The sequence below is a fragment of the Solea senegalensis genome, linkage group LG1, assembly GCF_019176455.1.
Source record: "Solea senegalensis isolate Sse05_10M linkage group LG1, IFAPA_SoseM_1, whole genome shotgun sequence".
Taxonomy (NCBI): domain Eukaryota; kingdom Metazoa; phylum Chordata; class Actinopteri; order Pleuronectiformes; family Soleidae; genus Solea; species Solea senegalensis.
The window spans coordinates 34,733,817-34,753,651 of NC_058021.1; the positions used below are offsets into that span (position 1 = coordinate 34,733,817).

Below are 19,835 nucleotides of genomic sequence, written 5' to 3' on the forward strand. Positions count from 1 at the left end.
GCTGTTTGGTTTGGTATATTGCAGTACGGCTCCGTCTGAAACTAAAAAATACGGGCTGTGATTCGGCTCACGATCGGTGGCTTTCGGCAGTGCTGTCACTAAATACGCGAGACTCCTCAGTTAAATTTAGACATTTTATAGATTTTCGAAATTTCCTTTGCTAAATGTTGGAGATTAACGCATGTTTTCAGTATTTTTAAAATCTTTTCATCTGATATACAATTAGGCATTGTTCGCTTTGATTCTCGTGTTGGACGTCACGCTCATGACTCCCTGACCAATCAGTGGCCGGCAGTCTGTTGACCTTACATTTTAGTATCGGCTTAGGTTAGGAGAATGTAAGGAATACTTTCCATATCAACCACAGGAGAACCTGCCAACCATAAATTGTTCGCTGGGCAACTCGCTTGGAACCTCACCAGAGCATGTACCAAAAAACCCCACAAAGTACCAGGTACAATCCCTAATGGAAAAGTAAAAGAGTCAAGTCGTATCCGACAGGCCTTTAAATTTTCCTCTGATCAAAACTTTGAATCTCCAAACTAATCTCCAGGTACTCGGCCCTCTTTTCCCTTCTTATCATTTCAGTCTGTACTTTCCCATACGTTCACTCTTCTCCTCCTGATGAGACAGTGTTCTTCACTGCTTTTTCAATAACACATTATTCTAAAAAGAAAAAGGTCTGTCAAGTGAAAAAAACCTCTCACAGCTTTTTAACACCGCTACAAAGAAAATGATCCAACTTTGAACATTCAGCGTCTGTTTTCCGACGGCGTCAAGCGCCGTTTCATTCGACCATATTGTGCTCCTCCCCCTCCTCTTCCTCCTCTCTCATAGAGCGACTGCTCAAGGCTAGAGGTATTGAACTGGTCATAAACTGGAAAAGTAGCTCTGCAGTTAGATGCGTATTCCTGGATCTTCCTCATAGAGGGAAGCCTTGATGTTAGTAGTATAAAAGCTTCCATCAAGCATTTGTTGAGAGGCTGAAAGCCTCAGCAGCCGTTCCTATGCCCAAGAGTCAAGATGGTGTACATCTGAAATGGATTTCAAATCGGGGGGAAAATGGAGAAAAAAAGTAGTGCTCATTCAACCAGTGTGAGTGTGTGCTCCTCATGAGTCAGTCAGTTTGTCATATTCGTTCTATTTGCTCTTTAACTCGTCCTGTAGCTATATTTAACATGTTTGTGTTTCCCCCCCTTTACACGCGTAAATGCACCATGTTGTCAGTCGCAATGTAATATTCAACAGAGCGACGTGAAATCTCCCTGAAACATTTACTCCGCATTACGAACCTCCGTCTTTGATGAATTATTCCACGTCGCCTTTATATTTTTCCTCTCTCCCCCCGTGTTTCTTTGAAGCCCCTTTTTGATCACACCTTGAGGTGACGCAACAGCTACATCCATACTATGCTGTTTTCCTAAGATGGTGTATTAAAATGAATTCAGTCAAACAACTGTTTTGAAGCCTTGATATTCACAAATATCAATTTATTATAAATGTCCATTTATCTAGTTTTTAAATATTTTTGTCACCACAGTTTCACTCAGCCGTGCAGTGATGACTCCACCCACATTAAGTAGGTACTTTTTTGTAGTGGAGATGCAACCTTATGGTGCCGTGTCGTGCCGTGGCGAGGCGAGTAGAGCCGGTGGAAATGCGCCATTAGTATCTCCTGTATCTAAGCTAGTTAGAAAACTCTATCCATCCATCCGCCCACTCCATTGCTTTTTCTTATTAGTAATATTCTTAAAACAACTGGACAGAATGACAGAATAAACATCCTGTTTTCCTGACCATTTAGTAAACGTGAGATCACATCATTTATATTTTAGTCATATTAGTATGGACACAGATGGGTTTTTCCTTCTTTTTTTTTAATCTGAAAATGTCTTAATGAGGGTGTGTAACATAAGTTTATGATTGTGTGTAGCTGCTGCGCAGTTCGCTGGTGAACAACCGCACACAGGCCAAAGTGGCGGAGGAGCTCGGGATGCAGGAGTTCGCCATCACCAACGACAAAACCAAACGTCCGGTCGCACTGCGGACCAAGACTCTGGCTGACCTGTTGGAATGTACGTTGTTTTTTTTTGGTTTTTTTACCGTTCTTTGAAATGTACAAGATCCTCGCAGGCATTTATTGACCCACACTCAACCTTTTTTAGTCAACTTTTTTAAATCTCTCTCTGAAGTTTAAGAAGCAAAGACGACGTATCATTATTGATTTCTGTGTTGTGCTAAATGTCAGACACAGTATTTTTTATCCCCTGCCAAAGACACTTGAAGATACTCCTTAAGTGATGATGTCTCTTCAGTTATATTCCAGTAGCTGTTGTTGCCATGGCAGCTAATCTACTCCCGGTATTGTTTTTATTTTGATTGATTTTATTTTGACAGAAACAAGACATTCAGGGTATATTTGGTAAGTAAAAGGTGAACAAATCACTGAAGAGACGTGCTATTATAACTACCGTCCATGATGTTTCTGTGAAGTTCAGGTTCCAGATCAGTTATTGTATCTTTTATGTGCGTTACAAAAAATAGGAGGGCAACCATATTGACGACATAAAGTGTAAAAATACTGAAACACGAGGATAAAGCCACATTAGAAACAAGTAAAGTACCATATATCATAAGAGTTACTAGAGCTTGAGACATTGTTTTAGGCCTTTATGTTTGACTAAGTCTTATGCTACCCAGAGTTTCTCAATCCTGGTCCTGTGAAACCAACTGCCCTACATGTTTTAGAAGTTTCCTCAGTGAAGCTAGCCAGTGCGTTTACATGCATTTCAAGTCGGACTAAGACAATAATTTGGTTTTCTTAATGTGAACACATTAGTCCAACTAAAATCGAGCTAGTCTTAGTCGGACTAAGATACCTGGATAATAGTCCGATTGTATACGCTAGTCAGACTGGAGTCGGATTAATACGTTTCCTCAATCTCTAATCATCATTCTTTTTGCTGATGATTTTATTTTCCTGCATAATGAACAAGTGAGAGAGTGATTGCTGCTAGAGCCAAGCTGTTTTCTTCTTGGGGTTTTGAAATCGTCCACCAGATTGGAGGTATTTGCTAAAAGGAAAGTGGCAGCCATGGATAGAGATGTGGCAATCTAGCTAGCCTCAGATTTCCAAACATTTTAATCTGAAAGAAAGCTATTTAGAGAAAGATAAAAAAAATAAAAATAAAACAAAGACTCTGCAGAGCTTCATATCATTTGCTTTTCAAATCATCCTTCAGAGTTCAGGCCGGAGCGGAGTTTATGATATGGGGAGGGGAGGGGCCGGGCGCGGGTCAGTGTTTGAAATGAGCGCAGGAGCCGCCGCCGCATATGAGCAGCCATGCCCTGCAGCTACTGCAGGCCCTCACTGGCCTCCTGAAATATTACCTATTATTCCACCCTCGTGTCCCACTGTCTTAGTCACAGAGATGAGTGAATGCAGCGGCGGCTAATGGAGGAGGGAAAACAGAGGGGGAGGAGAGGCCACAAGATGAAAATGACGCCCGGCACATACCTGCTTATATTTTCCATCATTTTCAGCTCAGTTAGCTCGACACTTGCTCTCAATTCTAGTCTTCCCATACAGTTTTATCTCACACATAGATGTTTGTGTGAACTCTGTGTGGCCCGTCCTGCGCCGGTTTCCTGTCTGAGTTGACAGCAGAGCCATCCTTCCCAATTGTTTACATTAACATCACATTACTTGCTGTGGAGGGACCGCAGCTGTGGTTTGTCCTATGCTCTTTGTTAATGTTTTATTTGTTCCAGTGGGAAAGGGGGTCAGACGTTAAGCAGGGCAGAAAAAATACAAAAAAAAGAATCCAACACATCAACCGCCTTTTTTTTTCTCTCCCACCCCTCCTCTCTCTCTCTTTGTTTGTTTTCTTTTTGCAGCTTTCATCGCAGCGCTCTACATAGACAAAGACCTGGAGTACGTGCACACCTTTATGAATGTGTGCTTTTTCCCTCGACTGAAGGTGAGTCCCTATTGATAGCTGTTCACCTGATCAATGAGCCGCTGAGCTGGACAACTGCAGGAGAAAGAACTGGGGAGATGATGAGGAGGAGGAGGGAGCTAATGGCTGTGTGCTGTAATAGCGCCAGCATCGACGTAAAGGGCTCAAGTGTTGCTCGGCCCTTGAATGCCTCTCGCAGCGCTGGCTCAAATTTCTATTTTAGTCATCTTTAATGGGAATCACAGATTGTTGACGATAGTCCTCGGTGTTCTTTTTTCTTCCCATTGATCCATGTGTGCTTGGGCAGTTGAATGGCTTCTGGAGTGTTTTGGGATGTGGATAGTTTCTGTCAAGACGTCCACGGCCAGATAAGTAAGGAGGAAAGAGGAGGACACTGAATCGCACCTAAGTTAGAACTGCACAGTGTATGTTATTTTTTGGCCATATCATCCAGCCCTACTCAGCTTTTTTATATCATTACTGTTCTTTTCTACGCAGACATTGACCATCATGTTTGAAACAAAAATCCCATTGAGATTGAGAACCTCTTTTTCAAGGTAGATCTCTGGCCAAGATAGGCAGCAGCAGATACAAATGTACAAAATGTACAACGGTAAAAACTCAAGCAGAAGACAAAATTTACAAGCAGATTATGAGAAAATTAGTGCATGCTGTGGAATCAAGAACTCGCTCAATGAATGTTATCATGGTAAAATCTTTTGCCTTTTCTAGAGAACTATTTCTTTTGTTCTTTTCTATGCAGATGACACATTCCTCATCACAATCTTTTTGGGCCCCGAGTTTGTTTTAGTCTTTAAAGAAGAGCTTGTTTTCCCTTTAATAAAGCTGCCGTGCTATTGCTGCTCCTGTGTGGATATCCACATAAGCGTGGACCTCTCCTAGTGAAGCTGCTGCAGTGGTCGGATATGCCATGCTAATTGCTGTCTTGGTGTCCCTCTCTAGGGAGAATCCCCAGCTCTGGAGGAGCTGAGCTTTTGCGTCATGGTCACTGCGAGAGCGGGCGTGCACGCAAGAGAGTGAGAGAGAGAGTGAGCACCTAATTTCCACTTCCAAGAGAAGTTGTGAAACAGCCAGTGTGTCTCCTCACATAGCCTCCTAGAACCCACAGCCTCGAACACACTGTACTGCTTCATCCAATTTGGATGGAAGAAAAAAACAGGGAAATAATCGCTCCACAATCCTTATGTTTTTGCTGCACTGTGTGATTACGCCTATAGACGGACTTGTACCGCGTATCCGTGCACTCCCTCTTTTTTAAAACAGCCAAATTTCTCTGCCTTAGGCGCAACGAGTGTTGATGCCCCCCAGAGAGAGGAAAAGTGGGAAGTGCAGCAGATATGCAGGGGCAGGAAAAAGACGAGAAGACGGCGAGGAGGAAGCGCGAGCCACAGAAGTGGAAGTACTCTTTGTAGAAAATTAATAGGAGAAGACAGTTCTGGATTCAAAGTCGGCCTTTTTATGACAGGGCTGCTTCCCCGTTAATGGAAGGGCTTTTAGAAAGTCCCTATAGGATAAGAGAAATGTATCAGAGCTGCACACCTGGGAGACTCCCAGACGCTCTTTATTTCTGGCCGGGGATTGGCTTTTGTCTTAAGTAGCCTGTGATTTGTACTCGCCACGAAGACACAGACAGAGAGAGCAGGTCGGGATGCAGAGAGCGAAATAAGTGGGAGGCGGAAAAGGGAAAAACGGCAGGAATGAAATAAAAGCATGAGAGTGAGTTTGTAACTGATGTCTCTGATTCTGTGAATTAAGTTTTAGAAAAAGGAGGAGGACTGTGGTTACGTACGTGTGTGTGCGTGTGTGTGTGTTGCAGGAGTTCATTCTGAACCAGGACTGGAATGACCCCAAGTCTCAGCTGCAGCAGTGCTGTTTGACCCTGAGAACAGAGGGCAAGGAGCCTGATATCCCGCTGTACAAGTAAGACTCCAGATAACACGCCAGCAAAAAAGCAATACATACATTTCTCTGTCAACACTCACTATAAATCCCCTTTATATTCTGTTTTATCCCTGATTAATCAGGGTTTAGATGACCTTATATGATATATTTTGTTGATTTTCAGGCTCATTCAGTAAACTAAATACCGTAAATTTCGGCCTATAAGCGGCTACTTTTTTCCCACGCTTTCAACCCTGTGGCCTATATAACGGTGCAGTTAATTTATAGATTTTTACTAGCTAACGGCCACCGGGGGGCACTCTCTAGCAGTAAACGCAAAAATGAGACAGACGCGGGGAAAGATTATGCGCTGAAGATGAAGACTTCAGTGGCTTTAGTGCGCGAGAAGAAGATGAAGATAGCGACCAATGACTTTTCTGGTAGGTTAAAGTGTTTTCTTTTCTAACCAGACGTGTTACTCTCGTGTTGGTGCAGTGTTTTATTTTCTAACCATCCAAGCATGGTGATGCCGTGTCGGTGCTGTTTTATTTTCTAAACATGCAGGCATGTTCACCCCATGTTTAAATTAGGTTGTTTTAATAAAAACAACAACGAAAAACTTCCTAGCGTCTTTCTATGTAAATATCTCATGTTACAACCATACACGGCGTTACAGGTGGGCCCACTTTTGTCCGTGGCCCACTCGCGATCACAGGCGCATCATTCAGTGCTAGTCACACTTGCCATTCATAAAGTTAATGCATTGAACAAACTCCTTTGATACGAGATTGAATCCTAGCGCCGCTACTGGTTACAACATGAAAACTTGCGGCTTATATTTAAGTGCGGCCTTCATATGTACAAAATGTATTTTCTTTTTAAATTTAGCTGGCTTGTAGTTAGGTGCGCTCAATAGGCCGAAATTTACGGTACTTCAAAAGTTGAGATGCTTGGTGATTGATCTGCTTTGTAGAAGATAAAATCCAGTATAAACATCTGTCATATTCCCAACAATGGTTTACCACGGTGGTTACCAGCAGAGCTCCCAACGCTTTCTGATAATCAGCTGCAGTTTCTTCACTCCATATAACAAAGAAATCATTAAAATATGCATAAATCACGTTTTTCCACAAAACAAGACATTTCAGAACATTCTTATTTTAGAGGTTTTGGAAATGCTGATTGACACTTTTCCCACTTTTTCTAACAGTTAATGGACCAAACAACTAATCGATCAATAGAGACAATAATAGAACAGATGAATCACTGTTTTAATTCCTCTCTAACGTTTTCCTTTATCCACCTCTGTAAACTCACAGTTACTTCTGTCACTTATCATTATTATTATTATTATTATTATTATTATTATTATTATTATTATTATCAGTGTTAATTGACTGACTTAACTGTCGATTGTGGTGTGCAGTTGTTTGTCCATAAACCAAAATGATAACATTTTAATGTTTTTTTTTGATATATGGAGATGAAGAAACCAGAAAATATTCACATTTAAGAAGCTGAAAAATTAGAAAACCTGTAATTTTAACTCATATACCTCCCTTAATATGATCAACTTCTGCCTTTATTTACTACTTTTATCTTAAAGTCTTAGCTTAGCATCCCAATTTTTACAAACACTCCTTGTTTTCAGTGTGATTTCACATGGTCAGTGGTTCAGTAGTCCAGAGAAATAAAAAAATGGCACAAACAAACATTTGCAGGACTTTTGTCCGCGGACACTGTGTAAAGGTCTGTGTGGGTTGTTGTTGTGATAAATAAGCGCGGCCACAGAGACCTCGTATTTGACAAAAGGTCAAGGAGCAAGTGTCATTTGACAGAATGCTTTTCAGAGCTGCCACGAAAGCCGCACGCTTGTCACCATGGATACTGACAAACACTGTTTTCATCCAGTAAAAATAAAAAAGAGGGATTGTCTGGATCTGCAGGGGCAGTAGGAGATGATTTTTTTTAACGTACAATGGACAATTAATCAGTTCTGTCTCCCTCCTATTTACTCCACTGTCTATCCTGCTCGCTCCTGTTTATTATTTTGTCTCTCCGTCTGACACGCCAATGATTTTTTTGACACGGCACATCCCTGACACTACAATCATCGCCTCTGCTCCGCACAAGAAACGTGAACCGGAAACCAACAGAGAGGCTGAATGACTGGAATTTCAACATTTTCATCTCTCGCACAAACATCAGCACTCAGTCGATCATTCCCAACTGTTCTGGCAATTACATTTCAAAAGAAAATGTAAATTTTTCTAGCAGAATATGTCAGTGTTTGACACATTATCTATAATATTTGCACAGCAGATCACAGTCCGAAGCCGCGCGTCTGAAGATTTGCGGCAGATTATTACAATGGCCCGCAACAATCGATTGGTTAATAATTTACGAGCAAATTAATCGGCGAGTGAAGCTCTGTGATTTCAGCTTCTTAAATGTCTTTGCCCCCTCTTTGACAGTAAATTAGATATGTGTAATTAAAAATGCAGTTTAGTTGCATAAAGAAATAATTAGTGTCAGGGTTTAGAAGAAGAAGAAGAATAGAACTGAGTAATAATGATTTTAGGAAAACTATGCTACAAGCGTTACATACAATTTTGAGTATTTTTCTTTTTACATAAAACAAGTTTTCAGATGTTTTAGCTCCTCAAATGTGAATATGTTCTGGTTTCTTTTCTCCATATAACAAAGAAATCATGCAAACTGAATAGTTTTGGTTTGTGGACAAAATCAAGACATTTGAGAACATCATCATTTCCAGGCTTGGGTCCAAGTTTTAATTTTTTATGGATTAAACTCTTAATTCCCCCTTTATTCAAACTATTTTCTACAAAGAAACATCCGTTGGATGAAATATTTGTTGGAATAAATGAATAAAAGTAACATTTTTATCTATAAAGCACCTTTTAAAAACATACAATAAACTTGAACCAAACAGTACGGTAGAGGGTGTGATCCTGCGTACCAAATTCTGTTCAAATAAGATTTTTTTTTGTTCAGCAATAAGAGATGGGGATTTCTTGAACATTTGATTTTTTCTGTGATGTCATTAGTGGGTAGATTCCTAAATTCAATGGGAACATACTTGTGCAATCACCTACCCATCACCAAAAAAAATTGTATTTATCCATCAAAATTTGTAGACACGAAGTTGCGAACAGAAGGACAAAACTTAAAGATAAACACACACCAGTAAAAACAGAACCAAGAGAAAATCTACCTTTCTTGCTAAGTCCATTATCCATAAGCACGAGGAACATATGTCTATTGTGCTACGTTGATATTTTGCGATTGATTTTCAAAAACAGCATTGCTCTTAGTTGGACCTGTGACGGTCGATAAACCTGAATCATCAGCAGCAGCTACTGGTGTGAAATCTGTCAGGCTGTTTTTTAAGGATGTGTCTGAATTTGTGAAGAGTAGAAGAAGAGTGTGAGTCAGACGCACACAGAGACAGAGAGAGAGAGAGACGACATGACCGAGGCAGGGCAGGAAAGGACACCGGAAGGAGGAAAGAAAGGGAGTTAATGCACCGCGGCCTCTGCTAAAGGTTCCCTGGTGAATGTGTCTGGCAGATGATGGATCCACACCTTCACCCCAACACCATCACTTCACTGTACATGCTGTCTGCAGAGGACACACACAGTCTAACACTACCAAAGACATCTGGAAGTAGCTGTTTATAGTGTCGGCCAATGCCTGTGCAGACTCTCTCAGACCTACTTAGCAGCCGCTTGTTAATTTATGATTAGGCGCTGGCATAATATTAGTCCGATGGCCTTATGAATCCCCCTTTAAATCTAATTTCATGTTATAGCGGCATGAGTAGGGCTTTGATTCATTCAGTTTTCAGAGAACGGATGTTATCAAATTTTATTTGAATGGCACCAAACACAGCATACATATATCTCAAGGCTCTTTACGAAAAACATTTCCGTCCTATTAAAACCTTTATTTTAAATCAACTGCTGTTCTATCAGTCTGTTTTCTAGAAGCAATATTATCCGTCAAAGTTGTTGTCTTGTCTGCTACGTAAAGCCACACAGCTACTGATCGGAAAATTTCTAACTGGACGTCTCTCACGGAAATAATGGCAGACGTCTACTTACTACAAGTTTCTGCCGAAAACAAGATCTTTAGAGAGAGAAGAGGACACAGAGTTTGCACAATGAGCAAAACACTAGATGTCACTGGAGAGAGAAAATAAAATCAGGAAAGAAATCTCTGACAGAACCAGAATCCCAAGATTTGCATCATCTGCCTTGGCCGGTTGTGGTGAAAGGACAAATGGGGGACAAAAAGACAGGGGGGAGAAACAGTTATGACCGTTCAGAATTGGTTAACAGAGAGTATCTAGTTTGGCCAGTAGGGGGCCAGTTATACAGAAAAGGAAGATTTTGCTAATTTCAAAATAAAAGTGTCTTGTTAGTATAGGTAAAGAAATAACTCTTATAGTATAACTTGATATTAAGTGGTGGGCCTCATTAAATCGATTGGAGGGGCGCTTATGGCCCTCGAGCCACAAGTTTGAGGCCTCTGCACTAAAACATTAGCCAGCTCCTCAACTTACAGTAATAAGTTTCACTTCAAGGGGAAACTTGGACTTTGTAAGGTAACATTAGTAGTTAAAAAGACACAACCTCCACTAAACTCAAGAATTTGTCACAAGTTGTAAACACTCTATACTCGGGCGGGATTATTGAAAGCCAGGAAGCATGTAGTCTATTTCACCCGTGTTCCTTTTAAGATCTGAAAAAGGAAATTGTTGCTTTGGTCCGTGTTGTTTTCGCAGCACGGTAATTCTGTGTGAAGCGCTTTCCCACCTGAGATTTGTCTTGAGCGTCACAGACACACACACACACAAACACACAGGAGTCTTATTTGCTCCACACATGTTAGGTGCTCCTTCATTTGTAAGTGAGAAAGTGAGGCTGAATTATTGATAAAAGTGTCATAAGTGACCACAATGCATTAAAAATTGACTGCTCTCCTCAAATAAGTGAATTGTCTTGTGAATAATTTAGGCGACTCACAGCTGGTTTATGCTAATGTTAACATTTCAAAAACATGTTTCCAGCTTTGTCTGGGGTCCTTGACGGTAAATGTCCCTGCAGAAATGTGACAAAGACGACAAGTGGTGTTTTAATTTTTAATTCACAAATTAGTCGAATGACTTTCTCTTTTTTGTACATCGTAGCTTTTTCATCATTTACCCGTTGCTCATGGGTCTCCTCAGGACTATCATCATACTTTTATGTCAGTTCCTCATCAGTCATGTCATTTTTGTCCCTCAAGATTGGTGTGTGCACTCTGAAAAAAAGCACTGTTCCCCTTCCCTCCACCTGCCGCTCTGGCAGGAAACAACGCTGTTCACCTCTGTATATACTAGACGACACATAAATCAGGCAATATGTCAGACAACTTGTCTCTTCAGGCTAACGGGAGTTTTGCGATATATATATATATCGGTCAATCTCCGTGGGTTTAAAGTGTGCAATGAACTCTGATGGATTCAATCCAGTTCATTTTTGCTGCATCTTTGCCTACCAACATGGCGGTTTCATAGAAAACAAGTCATGTGACGTCAATGTGCGGAGTTTCCAACAGTGCTATTATACCTCCTCTACTTTGCTAGGTTTACAGTTACAACAAAAACAGGGTTCCCACGTGTCCTTGAAATCCTTTTCAAGGACACAGTTTCACAGTTTGTGAATTTCGAAAAAAATGAACGTTCAAAGTTTTTGAATATCACACTAAATAGACATGGGTGCTTGTAAGTGCTTGAATTTAAGTTGTTAAGAAGTTAAGTTAATATTTAGGGCGATGTTTCCCTTGTTTGTTACGACGCCACCTACTATTTCCGCCCTTCGTTGCTTGATGTACGTAGACTAAGCAGAGCTATTGTCGAGTTATAATGACTAGCGGTGTTGTCGTGGAATCTCCACTGTTGACGTTAGATTCCACGCAGAACAACGAGCGAGTAAAGTTAAGCAAAGAGAGAGCAAATGACGCCGTGATGTCTGGGAAATGAAAATTGTAACATCTCTAATTACAAAGACTGACTTTGTCCAAGATCCCAACGACAATCACTTGTCCAGATGCAGAGTGTGCTGCAGATCAATAAAAGTGGACGCCATCATGGAGTTCGTTCGCGCTTACAAGTTGTCCTCCACATCTTAAGCTGTGTCAGCACATTTAGATCTTTGAATTTGAGGGAATTGATCCTGGAAAGTCATTGAAAAGTCCTTAAATTTGTCTCTTGATCCCAGATAATTTTTGATATTAATTATTATATAAATATGATTTAAAACAAACTCTTTTCTCACTTTTCTTTTTTAAAATACTTTTGGTACAAAGTGTCAAAGTGTTTGTGAAGGTAAAAAAAAAGCTTTATTTACATCACACCTTTCAGACACAGTGTTACAGAGTGCTCCAGAATCGAATATAATAAACACAAAGTGAATGTCATGACACTAACAAAGAAAGTCAAAAAATCCAAATCACACATTTTTAATTTAGTTTGTAAAGGTGCGAGTGGTGTTTGACGTTCGTTGTCCCTGTTTTTTTTGTTTTTTTTAAATCTATTTTTTAAGTTTTGTTTATGTTATTATTTAATAATATTCTGGTTTTATGAGTATTTTACGTCTCATGTACAGCTGGATCAGATTAGATTAGGCTTTGAAAGTGAGTTTTTGCTTAATTTGACTGAAACAGAAGTTAAATAATGGCAGACAGAAGTGAGGAGAACCAAAAAAAACATGAATTCATATATGTAACGCTGACATTGTTATTTAAACACATAAAAAGGCACTAACAGAAGTTTTCTGAACTAATTAGAGGAAAACAGTGAATTGTTGTCCTGCAAGGCTGAAAAGACCAGTATAATAATGTGTTGTTATGTAATATTCAAAATAATAATAATATTACATTTTATCTAAGGGATACATAAAAACAGTGGCTCGGGATCCACAAAGGGGTCTCAGGAGATTTTTTTGTTGGGTTCCCAGACAAATTTACTTAATTTGTGCTCCCTTTTAGTGAAGATGTATGTCTTTATAGTTTTTAAACATCATTTACTAAGTCAAAACTTGCATATATGACTGTAAATTGCACAAATGTTCATATTTTATATTCATGAAAGTTTGCTTGATATCAAAATAAAGTAAAAACTATTAAAAACTACTAATAAAATACAGTAATAAGTGAAATTAGTGGGTACATTTTCACATTACCCTGCAATTCCCCATCTCCTGATGTGTTATTGTTATTTATCTCCTCTGTTCATGTGGGGTTTTTTTTATGTTTGCAGGACCCTGCAGACCGTCGGCCCGTCGCACGCCCGCACCTACACTGTCGCCGTCTACTTCAAAGGAGAGCGAATCGGCTGTGGCAAAGGCCCGAGGTGAGTCAGACAAAGACACAACAACAACAGGACAAGACGCTCTCTGCTGTTCCCCCCCCACACTTCTCCTTCTCACTGCATCCACCGCTAATGGGCTGGAGAATAATGGCAGCGGTGCTTTATTGATGGTGTTTATTATGGCAATTAAGCTCTTGTTGGCCTATTCTATCGGGAGAGACATTATGCAGAATGAAAATGAATCGATTCATTATCGATTTGACGTAAATTGTGTTATGGAAATATCACTCTGGGCTGGGGGAAGAGTCTGCGACGAGGCGACACTGTGCTCAGGCCTGCGTTTAGGGTCTACCTGGTATATAAAGTCTGTGTGTGTGTGTGTGTGTGTGGTCACACACGTCGACACTTTTATTCGAGTAAAGAAAGTGAATCTCTGCATGAAGAGTCTTTTCAGGGCTGGAAGGGTTTGAGCATAAAGCTGCAGCTGAGCCTGTGAGAAAGGAAAACTAAATCCATCAGACATCTTAACCCCACCCCCCCATCCTGACACACACACACACACATTCTTGAACAGCATCCTTAGTGAGGACACTCAAAGACATAAATGCCATTACCAAGACCCCTTACCTTAACTTTTACAACTAAATGCCAAAACCCCAACTTTGCTTAAAGTCCTTGAGGAAAAAATCCGGGGTTGCAGACATTTTAGGTCTATTTTTGGATAATAACAAGTTTTGCGTTTTTGCCATAGCACTGCGTCGAGACAAATCTCTATTTTTAAAACCACTGTAAGGCTAAAAAACACCCGACATTTCACTTCAGTGGTAGTGACTTTAGCATAAATAAAACAATATTTTTACCATATTTTTGCAATGTACAAACAGGTGACGGCATCTTCAAATTACATAACAGACGTAGAATGTACGTCTGTCTGTAACGCCATATTTTACCTTTAAGCCGTGTTTCTGCTGAGTGAAACAGTTCGGTTCAGTTTGGTATCGTACTGTGCACACACAGTTTCCATTTGGAATGCTACCAAAATAACCAACCTCAATCGTTCCATTTTTGTGAAAAGTAAAAGGTACAGTCAGGGTGGAGCTAGACCGCCATGACGCGGCCATCTGGCATGACCCAGGACTTTACCTTTACAAATCGTATCGTACCGTGTCAAACCAAACCGTATGGAACATGATGGAAATGCGGCACACAGTATGTCGTCGCTTCCTATTTTGTGGAATATTTGCAACACTCCCCACTACTATTATCATTATTTGAAAGTTGCTATATTTGAAAATCCAGTTGTTAGTCAGCCTCCTCCTTCTTACTGACATTCCTTGCCAGTAAGAAGCTGATCATGTGATTAGACAGATGATTATACTGTATGTTGTCCTCTTGAGGACTGATCTCCAGAGTTCATGTCCGTCCTGATGTTGAATTCAAATCTTAGCCCTAAAACTTAACCAGTTCCCCTCAGAAATGAGGTTCTGCCTCATTAGACGATGTCCATTGGAAGTGGGAGGGCACAACACCCTTTCCAGACATGGTACGGTTCATTTTGGATTGGTTTGGGATGTGCCAGATTTCTGTGTAGCCCATCTTACCCCTTACAATAAAAGCCTTTTAGTGTGTTTGCCTCTTAAAACATCAGCATTTTTAACAGCAAAACAGCTGTTAAAAACAGCCTCAACATGTACACACACACATTCCTGTCCAGTACTCTTTGTGAGGGCACATTATTCTCTTACTCTTACCTTAACCATCACAGATAAACGCTGTGATGGTTAAATATAACTCTTAAACCAAGTCTTAACCCATAAACAATCATTTTAGGGTTCCAGATTTCATAACTTCAGAGGACCAGACTTCCTGTGATGTTTTTTGGGGTTTTTTTGGTCCTCACAAAGACATATATACAAGCACACACGTGTAGAAAATCCCCTCCATGACTCTCCAACTTGAAAGCGCTCGCTCTGTCTCGCTCTAAGCTGGCGATAAGTTTTGTCCCCTCCGCAGGATCTTTGACAGCTTACTGTTTTTGTATTTACATGACTTAAGCTCCCATCCACCTCCACTGTGGTCACACACACACACACACACACAGTGCTCAGCAGAAGGCTTACCTTTTTGAAAACGTTTGCACGGCGTTACCTGGTATTGTTCGGGCGAGATGGCTCTTTGAAAACAAATGAAGAGCACTTTTGATAATCCTCTCAGTATGTTTTTGACTGAATTTCATTCACGTTTTTGAATAAAATGCTAAAGAACTCTCTCTCTCTCTCTCTCTCTCTCCTCCCCACTCTCTCTGTGTCTTCTTCTTTTTAAAAATATTTCTAATCTAGCATCCAGCAGGCAGAAATGGGAGCATGATGGATGCACAAAATGTGAGTTGTTTGGCAAACACGAACCCCCTTCTCCTCAAAACACACACACACACACATTTTCACACGTTAAGCCTTTTCACACTCTCCACCGCCTCAGTGTTGAATTATAGCCATGGATGTACTGTATGCAACATGGCTGGCAGGGAGCTGTGGCCCGAGCAGCCGGTTGGCCGCAGCAAACGCGGCGGCGGGCTGTTTGAAGTGCAAGCCCAGAGCGCAGGCACAGGGCCTCGCCAGAGATGGAGGAGCGGTAAAACAAGGACAGCGAGGCGAGATGAGCATCCTCCTCCACCGCCGTCCGTCGTTCCTGAGGGACCCGCGGGGAAGTTTGCGTCCTGGGGGTTCTGTTGTGGTTGAGGATCTGGGATCAGGAGGCGTCACACTCCCTTGTTGATCCTCTTCACAGTATTTGAAGTGCGGCGTCCGATAGCGGCGCTTAACTGATTATTCCAAAACAATGCTGACACATCGGCGGCGCTGGCCTCCCCTCTGCCTGGAACTTGGCTCGCTGGCTCTCAGCGAAAACACGGCTGCCAGTGGGGACACAAGGAAAAACACATTTTAGCCACTTGACAAGAGACTCGTCCAATTAAATCTACGCCCACTGAAGTCACAAGAACATGTTCGCTGCTTTATCTCACTGTTGGACAGTCTTATCCAACTGGAAACAACATTGTGTTCACAGCGTGCTCTCCAGCACCAAACTCCATAGAGAAAATCAGTGTTTTTTAGCTCGCAGGGACACTGCAGCTGCTGATCCACTGCTGCCTCATTTATTACGTTTGTGTCACTGAGGTTAATCTGAAGGATGGATTTCAAACGCCAAAGTCATAAAGTAGCACATTTGAACTTAGTGATGGAGGCAGCAGTGGATCAACACCTCTTGTTTGCTATGACGTAAAATCACTGATTTTCTCTATGGACTTTGGTGCAGGGACTTTACAAAGTGACAAGAACTTCCAGTTGGAAAAGTCTGCCTGGCAGCAAGATGAAGTGGCAGACATGTTCTTAAGATATCATAGACTTAAATGGGAATGTATTTTGTGAAATATGCTTTTTATTAAGTGGCTAAAATCACCTGTGACAGCCATGTTTTCACTGCCTTCGTGTCTTCTTTTGTCTTCTTCACGTGCTTCTTTTGTGAAGATTTGATGCACATCTGTTAAGACACATTTGTTATATTCTTAAGTGTGTCAGTGTCGCTCTGAGCTCTTATTGATACTCAAACTGGCCTTTGACAACTCTCGGGCTGCAACTAACACTGATCTTTATAATAGATTAAACTGTTGATTATTTTTTACGATTAATTGGTTCATAAAATGTCAAAAATATGCAATACATAAACACTTGTATACAAAGCATTTAAAAAATAGGTTTGCAGGTTTTTGCTCTCCACAATTTTAGAAGTTTATGAACTTTTTACACAAATTGGGAGAGAAAGTGGCCATTAGAACAAGTTGCAAAATTTAGGCTTTACATATTTGACCCACTTAGTCCATAGCTCAATAAATACAGTTTCCTTGATTCCCCTCTATAACATAAACATAATGTTCTATATTTATCCATTCTGATATTCATCAGCTCGCCTTGTTTGAAAATCAAAATGTCAAAAGAAGGCAACTTGGTGTCAAACGTGCTTTATTTTTTGTTGTTTCTTTTGTCCATTGTAATGATTTCTTTTTCACATGGAGCAAAGAAACTGTAAAATATTCACAATTAAGACACCGAAATATCAGAAGATCAATCTAAACAGTTGACAATCCTAGTTTAATGCCTTAAATGTATTTAATCCCGTAAAACTGCAGCATCTTCAATCATGAGTCCGCAGCTTCTGCATGTTTTTCAGGGGTTTGTAGAACGGCCCCTTTGTGCCGGATCTGGTCAAAAGGGGGCACACACACAGCACAGCACAGTCTTAACTGTCCGTCTGTGTGTCAGCCACACTTTTAGAAAAATCTCAATATCCCATTAAGGCAACAAGAGTGATTTTCTGGCATTTTCGTGCCATTACCGTCCAAGTAAAAACACAATTACAGGTCTCGGTGACACATCCACGAGCCGTCATTATCTCCCATTCTCCTCTCCTCTCTATGTACACGTGCGCACGTGTAATATCACACATCACACTGAATGCATGAAGAGTCTCTGTTGCTCTCGCCGTGACCTCGCCGCATTAATCAGACATACTGTTTTTTTGTTTTTTTTGTTGGGTCCTCGGCTAATTAGTCGGCCTTGAACACAAATGGCTCTGTCGGAGCAAACCTGTGGAGCGTTCGGAGGTCACGGAGGTCGCGCTTTGATTCCATTTGGCTCATAAATGAAGCCTCCAGCCACTGGTGATTGATACTGTTTTTATGAAACATTAGTGTTATGGTGTTACTATTTAAAAACTGTTGGATCTCTGGTCTCTTTCGGCATCTCCTCCCCCTTCCTCCCTCCTTATCGTAGGGTGGAGATCACTCTCTCTCTCTCTCCCTCTCTCTCTGTGCCTTAATTCCTCCCATTTCCTTTCCCCCGAGTGTACACCTCTGTCACCATGATTGATAGATGCTCATTGCTCGTAAATGAACATTTCCCCTTCTCATAAATTGCGGTTTCATGTGACTAGATTAGCGATTCCGTGCAAAAGGTCAGTTAATTTAAAAACCGTCTCTCTGAGTCTTTCCCTTCCCTCGTTGATTCAAAGCACTTCCAGTTCGAGGGCTTTTTTTTTCGGTTTGACTTTGTGTCGTCACTTAATTTAAAGCTCGACAGTCGCAGCGAGCTCTCTCGCGCGTTTTCACTCTGGTGCTCCAGAGTTGCTGAGGTGACTCACTTGCATTATTGCAATTCATAAATTCATTAAAAAGTTGAATGAATGACGGGATGGGAAAGACCTCATACCAGTCGTACAACTGACTAAATGTTGATTAGGTCCTCTACAAATGTTTCCCAAAGTTAGAGGTCGGCTTTTGTATTTATTTAAAGGTACAGTGTGCCAAATAAGGCAACAGTTATTGTTGGAGTGGCGTGTTGCAGCTCAAGTGTTGGGAGAATCCGTAGCCTTCACTTTAGCGTTGATACGATGTTTATGCTGCGTTCCATTTACCTCGGAACTCGTAGTTGGAGTTAAATCACCTGCGAGTTCATCATGTTCCAGAGTGAAGTTGGGGTAAAAGAACAATTGAATTTTTACGTGCTTTTGATGACCCGTTTAATGTATTTAATGTTAAATTCATGCACTGTTTTTACTGCAATGTCGAGACAAAATGCAGATTGGAGAGACAAAACCAACGTTTAAGTCTAGTGATGCAATTTTGTCATTGTTTTCTAAAGAAAACTGCCCCAAAAAAGCAATCTTTTCATAGTCTTTTGTGCAAAATATGTCCTTTTTTTGTTGTTTTGGTCAAAGAAAACCATGCAAAAACCTCTTAAAAGTCTTGATTGTGGTCTAACATAATTAGCAAAGGCTTAAATGAAAGAGTCGACATCCTCGTGTGCTTCCACCTGGCTGATGTTGACTGCAGTCGAAAGGGCTCTGCTCCACTATCCATCACTGACATTACATATTCATTCTCTTTATAGTGGAGGTCACATTTTTGCATGGAGTTCAGGCGGCTGATCATTTTTTAATTCTCAGAATCCACTCGTCGGGCCTGAATTAATCATCCCAGTGTGAGACGTCTCGCTGTTACACTCGTACTCATGGCTGGAACATCACCGTGCGGAGATAAATATGTCAGCAGAGTTCAAACACGCCTTTGAAGTCTCTCCCCTGACCGTAAGCTCGTCTAATGAGACGGGAGCGCCACTGACACTCGGACTCCTGTCACAGCTTCATTGTCTCATGTGTGATTGTCGAGAGGAGCGCTTCATTTGTCCACACAGTGAGACTAATCAAGGACATTAGCTGCAGTGTCATGTAATTCCTCATTGATTGTCTTGTTGGCCCTCACTGCAGCGTTCGGCTACACCCGTTACTCCTCATGTTCAGCAGCTTCCACCCCGTGCTGCTCTTGAATCGAAAGCAAAACCTGTCAGGATTCATTTCCATGTTTTATTCAAGGCCTCCTCCAGCATCGGGATCACTTTGAGCCGGACGGAACTTTTTGTTTCTGCTGCAGAGCTTTTCCTGGCTGACAGAATCCGCGGCTCCAGCGGTGTCGGAGAGGTGAGAGACGCGGCTGTGTTCAGTCAGACAGCTCAGAGCTCATTAAACAGAACCGGGTGCCTGGTGTT

The 19,835-nt window shown here is 41.2% G+C and overlaps 1 protein-coding gene across 1 annotated transcript in view; it reads left to right on the plus strand.

The window, feature by feature from the left end:
* The window catches only part of drosha (drosha ribonuclease III), a 116,482-nt gene that overhangs the window by 90,307 nt on the left and 6,340 nt on the right, over positions 1–19,835 (plus strand). The window contains exons 27-32 of the mRNA XM_044026078.1: positions 1,934–2,075; positions 3,898–3,980; positions 5,797–5,900; positions 13,186–13,278; positions 15,576–15,599; positions 16,703–16,725. Coding sequence (XP_043882013.1) covers positions 1,934–2,075; positions 3,898–3,980; positions 5,797–5,900; positions 13,186–13,278; positions 15,576–15,599; positions 16,703–16,725 — 469 coding nt within the window. The remainder of the gene's footprint in view (positions 1–1,933; positions 2,076–3,897; positions 3,981–5,796; positions 5,901–13,185; positions 13,279–15,575; positions 15,600–16,702; positions 16,726–19,835) is intronic.